Source organism: Psammomys obesus, unplaced genomic scaffold (genome assembly GCF_907164565.1).
Source record: "Psammomys obesus unplaced genomic scaffold, mPsaObe1.curated_primary_1811, whole genome shotgun sequence".
Classification (NCBI taxonomy): Eukaryota; Metazoa; Chordata; class Mammalia; order Rodentia; family Muridae; genus Psammomys; species Psammomys obesus.
In genome coordinates this window covers 12,444,785-12,454,240 of record NW_026596073.1, presented here as the reverse complement: position 1 = coordinate 12,454,240, position 9,456 = coordinate 12,444,785, and the positions used below count along the sequence as shown (strand labels likewise).

At 40.7% G+C, this 9,456-nt stretch overlaps 1 protein-coding gene across 1 annotated transcript in view; it reads right to left on the bottom strand.

The window, feature by feature from the left end:
• Positions 1-8,263: 8,263 nt before the first annotated feature.
• Ifng (interferon gamma) overlaps positions 8,264-9,456 on the bottom strand; it is a 4,266-nt gene continuing 3,073 nt past the window's right edge. The window contains exon 4 of the mRNA XM_055626229.1: positions 8,264-8,422. Within this exon, the coding sequence (XP_055482204.1) occupies positions 8,264-8,422 (159 nt within the window). The remainder of the gene's footprint in view (positions 8,423-9,456) is intronic.

Below are 9,456 nucleotides of genomic sequence, written 5' to 3'. Positions count from 1 at the left end.
TACCAGGCGTCTTACAGACTTTGCTTCAGTCTCTATTTGTATGGCATTTTCTCGTGATTAAAATACTTGTGTGTCTCTCACAGTGAAACCACAGGGCTGTGTTTTGCTTATTTCATTGCATCCTACAAGGTTGTATGTCATTTTTATTTATCCTTTTACAAACATTATTTGCTTTATCCCTGATTGCTATGGTGTCTGCTGGGCTTCTCCAGCTTAAAGTTACTCCTTTCTCATTCATAACTAATTCATGCCCTATATTTACAACCACACAAATGTTTCATTCCTCAGAAAAAGTGCTTATTTGTGTGAATATGCATTCATGATTTCCTATTCTATTCTGCAGGTTATAATACATTACTATCACTTTTTACTTTATGCTCATTTTTTTTTTCACATATTGAACCAGAAACAGTTCTTCCCAACCATTTTGTAAGCTTTTTGATTGCCTCCATCATTGTCAGAACAGTTCTTGTTTCCAGTCTGGTGAGTCATACCTTATCCACCTTATTCCCAGCTCTGGAAGTAGCCAAGTCTCCAAAGAATCCTGGTGCCATATAGTAAAATTTTTTTAATTATTATTTTTTTATTAATTACAGTTTATTCACTTTGTATCCCCCCTGTACCGCCTTTCCTCCTCCCCTTCCAATCCCACCCTCCCTCTTCCCCACCCATGTCTCTCTCCCAGTCTACTGATAAGGGAGGTCCTCCTCCCCTTCCCTCTGATCCTAGTCTATCAGGTCTCATCAGGAATGGCTGCATTGTCTTCTGTGGCCTGCTAAGGCTGTCTCCCCTCAGGAGGAGGTGATCAAATTAAGCAGGCCAATCAGTTCCTGTCAGAGACAGTCCCTGTCCCCATTAATATGGAACTCACTTGGATACTGAACTGCCATAGGCTATCTCTGTGCAGGGGTTCCAGGCAGTCTCCATGAATGGTCCTTGGCTGGATTATCAATCTCAGAAAAGACCTCTGTGCCCAGACTTTTTGAATCTGATGCTGTCCTTGTGGAGCTCATCTCTAGATCTTACTATCTCCCACTTCTTTCATAAGATTCCCTGCACTCTGCCCAAAGTTTAGCTATGAGTCTCAGCATCTGCTTCGATACCCTGCAGGGTAGAGCCTTTCAGAAGCCCTCTGTGGTAGTTTCCTGTCCTGTTCCCTGTTTTCTCCCTCCTCCGATGTCCATCCTCTTTGCCTTTCTGAATGGGGATTGAGCATCTTAGGCAGAGTCCTCCTTCCTGATTAGCTTCCTTAGGTGTACAGATTTTAGTATGTTTATCCTATATTATATGTCTAATATCCACTTATGAGTGAGTATATATCCTGTGTGTCTTTCTGCTTCTGGGATACCTCACTCAGGATGATCTTTTCCAGTTCCCACCATTTACCTGCAAATTTCATGATTTCCTTGTTTTTTATCACTGAGTAATATTCCATTGTGTAGATGTACCACAATTTCTGTAGCCATTCCTCAACTGAGGGGCATCTGGGTTGTTTCCAGCTTCTGGCTATTATAAATAAAGCTGCTGCAAACATGGTTGAACAGATGTCCTTGTAGTAAAAACTTGTATTTAGAAATCAAGACCCAGGCCCTACATGTCCTTATTATTATCAACAAATTGTTGTTCTTAAGGGGCAGGAGTAAGAATACAGATGCAAATAGGTCCTTGTAACCACTGATCCTTTCTGCCTCATTATATTGAAGACCATATGTTCATACTAATGCATCCAATTCAAATTAAGTATTATACAGTTGGTTTTGTCATCTCCCTTTTTATACTTCAATTCTCTTTTCAACTCTTAGAATACACATATTCTACATATAGAATAGAACATATAGAAATACATTAAGAATGAAAGACTATTTATAGTCTTTATGTATTTACTACTCAGTGCCCCATAAGTAATCCGCCTTCCATCTGTGTGTTTGGCTGGAGCCCGCTGCTTGCCCCTGCACAACCTAAGAAACCCATCTGCCCTCTTCTCCTAACCCCAACTGGACTGAAAAACTTCAAACAAAGAAATGGTGCCAAAAGCTCACTTCTGCATTTCTGGCAGCTGATGTAACTCGCCGTTCTGCTATGACCAGTCCACCCAAGTGCCCGCCCAGGTGCCCAGCTTCTAGCCATATGTTGGCACAGGCACAGCTCATGGCCGTCACATCATCACCCCTCACCTAAAGTCTATAAAGCCTCTCTGCCTTAGCTCAGGCAGGCAACATCCCCAATCTCATTCTTTGGGACAGGTGAACCAGCCCAGGAGCACTGCCAACCAAACCTACATTAATCTGCTTTTAATCTGGTCTTATCTGGCCTATATTTGCATCACCAAGGAGAGAGAGAGGACACCTAATACTGTACTGACACACCTTCTCTGTTTGAGTGTCTTCTTACTTCACTTTGATTCCCACACTGAGTGCTTGCAATGTACAGATGGACCCTTTATCTGGCCTGGACTCTGACACCCACTCTTGTCTATCATTCCACATGGACAACTTTTTTTTTTTCTTTTCCTTCTGTTTTTCCGAAAATTTGACAATCCTTGTTAGGTGACCTCTCAATGGCACTGCAAAGATATCTATGTCTCAAGTCCTAGAATCTATAAATGTTATTTTATATTGTAAAACAGATTGTTCAGATGCAATTAAAAATCTTGAGATGGAGGCATGATTCTTGTCCTAATTTGCTTCTCTGTTGTGACATAATACTGAAAGAAACTTGAAAGGAAAGGGTTTACTTGGTTTGCACGTTCAGAGCACAGTCCATCACTAAAAGAAGTCAGGTAGGAACTCAAGCAGAAGCAGAGGCAGGAACGATATAAGGAAGGCTAACCACTGGCTTTCATTCAGCTACCTTTCCTACACTTCCAGAGACCACCAATCTAGGAATGCCACCACCTACATGGGCCTGGACCTTCCTACATCAACCAACAATCAACAAAATGCTAAACAGACACAGCAACAGTCCAATTTGATGCAAGCATGTCTTCAATTGGGATTCCCTCTTCTGAGATATAGCAAGTTGACACCATGATTAGCCATCCCAATCTTGAATTGTTAAGGTGATCCCAATATAATTTCAAAGTTTCTTATAAAAGGATATAGGAGTGTCAGAGTCAAGAAGAGAGGGGTTGGAAGGTGTGATTTTGAAAGCTTTAAAGAAAGGCAAGGCAAGTAGCCTCTGGACACTGGAAAAGACAAGGAGAAAGATTTTCTACTTGGGTCTCCAACCTGACTACAGCTCTTCCAGTGCCTGGATTTCACCCTGGGTTTGTATTTCTGCTGTCCAAATTACCAGACAATTTTGTATTGTCTTATAGCAATTAGTGTGTGGTGACGTATCACAAAGCCAATAGAAGCTAATCTATTCACATTCTGCTCAGGCTCTGATACTTTCTACCCAAAGTTTCCCCTGTGCATATACGTTCTTCATACTGCACTCAGCAGCTGATTTCCATGGTATCCAACTGTGGCTGCTTATTCTGATGTACCTAGTTGATTTAGAATTATAAAATAGGAAGGGATGAAAAAATAGAATGAAGGAAAGAGAAAGTGGAGAAAGACTGTAATATATAGGTTCCAGTCATACAGGTACCAACGATCCGCTAGTGAAGGTATACCAGATGTTTTTGAGAGATGCTGTGAAGAAAGGGGCTTGATACTACACTTGTGTTCTCACTCCAGGCCGATGTTGCCTCTGTTGTTGTCTCTGATAACATAGGACAAGAATAATTGCTACCCTCACCTCCCTTATTCTAAAATATAGTCAATCTCTTCTATGAATCCGACAACACCCCTGAAACTAAATGTGAACACTAAAAAAAAAAAAAAAAAAAAGGATAATGAAATGCAGAGAATTATTGACAACTACTGAATAGTCCAGTGTCAACTCAAAGTCTACTGGAGGGTATTCCCTGCCTCATTCTCTACAACCATCTCACCACATAATACAGTTATGACTCTCCAAGTCTCAGAGTCTGGGTCCAAATGATACCACTTTCACTCATAGAAAAGAAAAAGGTGTTAATCTAGCCCCAGACTGGCACTCCTAATGCTTCACTTTTACTGTATGATTAATCACTTCTCAAAATGAAAAGCTTTGAGAAATCCTAACCCCTTCTCCATAGATATTATCTCCATCTGTGGTCCAAATTAAACCATCCCCCAGGGACTTTACATGTGCAGTTACTTTAAAGTGCTCATCGATCACTTAATGCCTAATCACCAGCATTTCGTGTCAGTCACAGACATGCCAACATTAGCCTAATTTTTTTCACTCTTGTCTCATCCAAGATTGTAAAAGTTTGCAATCAGGTTGCATCCACTGTTGCTTAGTTACCCAATAATGATTACAATAACCACTGATTATTGCCAAGGACCAAAATGACCCCTTGACACAAACTGTTTCGAACCGTTGTGGGAAGGCAAAGTAAAAACACTAAAAAGAAAGCTGATAACTAACCTCCTGTGTCCCTTGACATTCTTAATCTTATCACCACTGTGTGTCTGAAGCCCGCAAAAATAATCTCATTATATATAATATATATATATATATATATATATATATATATATATATATTTGTATACATACATACATATACATATATATAAACATCATTCTTGTTCATGTAAGTGGTCCTAAGCCCAAGTTCATAACACATCCATATGTACACTATAAGACCATCTTATGCCAATCAGAGGATCTTCTAGAATTCACAACATATCAAAGTCATTACAGCCTGTGCTTTATTATACTTAAAAGGCACACCAATTCTCCATGCTTCATCCTCCTCCTGTGGTGATTGCTGTCCCCTCCTCCCTTTTTTGGGCCTGCCCTGCAAGTCTGCTGTTTCTTCTTTCATGCCAGAAGAATCTTCACTCCAAAGCCTTTCCGAGGATATTGGTTTTGTCCGAAATCTAAATGGGTATTATCCTTGCAAATTCTTTCTCAAATGGTTTTTCTTTCATTAGGAAACTGTAACCTACTTCTCTTTAAACCTCTGTACTACTGACTTCATCTTACTCAAAGTCTTCTCCATCCTGCTTTCTTTGTTTTTCCATAATAACAAGCATTTTTTTTAATTCTTTATTAATTACACTTTATTCACTTTGTATCCCCTGTGGTTCCCTCCCTCCTCCCATCCCAATCCCTCCCTTCCTCCACCCTCTGCATGCATGCCCCTCCCCAAGTCCACTGATAGGGGAGGTCTTCTTTTCCTTCCTTCTGATCTGAGTCATTTAGGTCTCATCAGGAGTGGCTGCATTGTCTTCTTCTGTGGCCTGGTAATGCTGCTTCCCCCTCAGGGGGAGGTAATTAAAGAGCAGGTCAATCAGTTCATGTCAGAGACAGTCCCTGTTCCTATTACAATGGAACCCGCTTGGATACAGAACTGCCATGGGCTACATCTGTGCAGGGGTCTTAGGTTATCTCCATGCATAGTTCTTGGTTGGAGTATCAGTCTCAGGAAAGACCCCTGTGCTCAGATTTTTTGGTTCTGTTGTTCTCCTTGTGGAGTTCCTGTCCTCTCTAGATCTTACTGTTTCCCACTTCTTTCCTAAGTTGTTCAACGTCCTTAGTCATAAGGGAAATGCAAATCAAAACGACCCTAAGATTTTACCTGATACCCATCATAATGGCTAAGATCAAAAACTCAAGTGACAACACATGCTGGAGAGGTTGTGGAGAAAGGAGAACCCTCCTTCACTGCTGGTGAAATATAAACTTGTACAATCACTCTGGAAAGCAATCTGGCGCTTCCTCAGACAACTAGGAATAGCACTTCCTCAAGATCCAGCTATACCATTCCTAGGCATATACCCAAAAGAGACTCAAATACACAATAAGGACATTTGCTCAACCATGTTTGTAGCAACCATATTTGTAATAGCCAGAAGCTGGAAACATCCCAGATGCCCCTCAGTGGAGGAATGGATACAGAAATTGTGGTACATCTACACAGTGGAATATTACTCAGCAATAAAAAAAAACAAGAAAATCATGAAATTTGCAGGTAAATGGTGGGATCTGGAAAAGATCATCCTGAGTGAGCTATCCCAGAAGCAAAAAGACTCACATGGTATATACTCACTCAGATAGACATATAACATAGGATAAACCTACTAAAATCTGTACACCTAAAGAAACTAATCAAGAAGGAGGACTCTTGCTAAAATGCTCAATTCCTATCCAGAAAGGCAAAGAGGATGGACATCAGAAGAAGGAGAAAAGAGGGAACAAGTCAGGAACCTGACACAGAGGACCTCTGAGAGGCTCTGCCCTGCAGACTATCAATGTAGATACTGAGACTTATGGGCAACCTTTGGGCAGAGTGCAGGGAATCTTAGGAAAGAAGTGGGAATAACAAGCATTTTTAAAAGACCATGAAACTTGAGTGCATATAATATATTGTATTCATTCATATCTGTGTCCTAGTTGTGCAAATTCTCCAAGTTCAGGGATGCCTGTGTGTTTTTTAGCCAACTAAAATATCTCAACTATCTAAGGCACTTTATCAGGTACAACAATAAATACATTTGAGTGAAAGAATGAATTTGCACAAATATTGTGAGGAAGACCTTCATTTAGTTATTCCCCCTTTTCAAATAAATGAATGGAAAATTAGGGAATATAAAGATGTTATGAAAGGTCATGCTGCTTAGAGTGGTATAATCTTGGTTCCAGTCCCTAGAGCTAATGCTCAGTCTTTCACACTGTGTCTATTAGTTTGTCAACTTTTCACAAGCTAGAGAAAATTTCTCCATCACTTTACCTGGAAGTAAGTCTGTAGGGCATTTTCTTGATTAGTGACTGATGTGGGCGAGCCCAGGCCACAGCCCACAGTGGGCCAATGCCACTGTAGGGCAGGTGGTCGCAGATTGTGTAAGAAATCAGGCTGACCGATACAATCTGATAGGCCTGCTCTTTGATCACCTCCCCCTGAGTGGGGAGCAGCCTTACCAGGCCACAAAAGATGACAAAGCAGCCACTCCAGATGTGATCTGATAGACTAAGATCAGAAGGAAGGAGAGGAGGACCTCCCCTATCAGTGGACTTGGGAAGGGGCATGCATGAAGAAGGAGGAGGGAGGGACTTATGGGGGGATACAAAGTGAATAAGGTGTAAAAAAAAATAATAAAAATAAGAAGAAGAAAAAAAAAAGAAATCAGGCTGAGCACATGGTAAGAAGCAAGCCAGTAAGCAATGTTCCTGCCAGGCATCCACTTCAGTTCCACTCCAGGTTCCTGCCTTGAGTTTCTGCCCTGGCTCACTTCGGTGATGAACTAAATAAACCCTTTCTTTCCCAAGTTGCTTTTGGTCACAGCGATTGCAACTCTAAGGCAAATACCGACGATGTTTGCCTACAGTGAGTGGAGGAGGAAATGCTAGTCAGTGTGGAAGAAAGAATAGAAATAAATTCATAAGCCAACCCAAGCAGTGTGGATATTTCCCACTGCAGGAGCCCTAAGGTGAATGGCGGTGTAATTAAACATACATGTTTAAAAGACAATTTAAACAGCTGCCAACCAGAGCAGTGGAAAGCAGTGGTTTGTCAGTAGAGAAAAGCACCGCACTTAGTAGGACTCAGCGCAGCTCGAAGATTCCTACAGCTAGAAATGACTTATTTCTTTTCCGCCCATCAGTAGGTGACTTGGTCACCTGAGTCCCCTCTTGAAAGAAGTGTGACCCAGCATGGATAGTTGTGAACATACACTTTATTCATGGGCATTGGACCGTGGTAAACTAGAAACAAGTGAGTTATTTGCCATTTGGGTGCAGTCACAGCTTTCAGAAGTCTTCGGAAGCACCAGGTGTAAAAATCTCCTGAGACACTGTCTTCCTCCAGGGACCGCTTGGACTACCTAGCACACTGAAGTATTCTCTGGCGTGCTATTAAAGCGCTGCTGGCTCAGTGGGTAGACATGTTCTCCAGGCAGCAGCATCACCTCATGGGGTCATTGCAGCTCTAAATGTTCCTCGTTGTCAAGTGAAATAAGCGTACAACCCACAACTGACTTCAGTCAGCTGGCTGGCTGGCCTCCCCAGATACAACCTTGTAGTCACAGTCTTGGTGAATTAGTCAGAAAGAGTTAACTGGTCAAGTGAAATAGTTAAGGCTACAGAAATTATAAATAACTTATATATTAATAGAAATTCATTCTTATGACAAAAAGTTGCTATTATAAATATTTCTTTGATTGATGAGTTTAAAAATATATTCTCCATATAAATAATTTTAAATATTAATAAATAGGTTTAGATTTAAGATTCAAATAGTGCTGGCAGGATTTTTCTTATTTAGACGATTGCCACCTCCGAAGCAGCACCGACTCCTTTTCCGCTTCCTTAGGGTAACTCTGGGTGACAGATGGCTCATCACTTTGACGAGTTCATTGATAGCTTTGCTCTGGATCTGTGGGTCATTTACCTAATGGGAAAAAAATTAAATTAATTCCAAACATTCTTCTTTTAACATCATGGTCAATGAAAATGGAAATATCCCTTTTAGGAAAAGTAATTCTGTATAGCACTATGGGCGTTTCATTTGTAGTACTAACTTCTGTAGCAGTTAAGACCACAAGGATCATTAAATTTCCAAGTTGCACAACAAGGAATGGGGTGAATTATATCATATAGCTGTCTTTAACATACCTGCTCTAGAAAGCTCAAAATAGAGAACTAAAAAGGCTCCTGAGGGGAATGGGGGAAAGGAGTAGGACCTCTGAAGTAGAACCAGACACTTAATCTCCCAGAACCTGCTTTCTTGTCATGAGTTTGGTGAGATGATTTTTTTTTTAATGTACAAGGTTCACCAATTCCTGATTTGATCAGTCCTTTCCATTCATTCTCCAAAAATTCCTACAGGTCAAGGCTCCCCATAGTATAGCAGAAGGCTCTAGCGATCTAACAAGGACCTCAGAGACCCAGGTGCATGAAAGAGAAGGCCCATGTCTTTGTGAGCTAAGTTCCCCACAAGAGAATCTGATACAAGCCAAAGACTGAGAGCTGGCAAGACCGGCTAAGTACTATGGAAAAAAACCCAAGTCCAAAATAAATGACAAATATCATTTAGATTTCTCCCAAATAGATCAGTATCAGCATTTCTAGGACTGAACTAAAAATAAACTCAAATCATGTTCAGACTAGTAATAATCAATTTGCTGACATAGAGCGCATTTACAATTTGGAGGTGCAACAGTGTTTTCTGCTTTTTGCACATTAATTTAACTACTTAGATTTCTCCACCCTAGCCAAAAGAGCCACGTGGGCAATTTTGTGCTTCATAACATGAAGACCATTTACTGTTATATATATAACAAACTGGTTTGTTTGTTTTTCTAATACTGGAAATACTCTAACTTCCTTGCTACATTTCCAAGAAGGATTCAGAGGTTTATAAGACAAGGCTAGTTAGGTGTGTGTGTGTGTGTGTGTGTGTGTGTGTGTGTGTGTGTGTGTGTG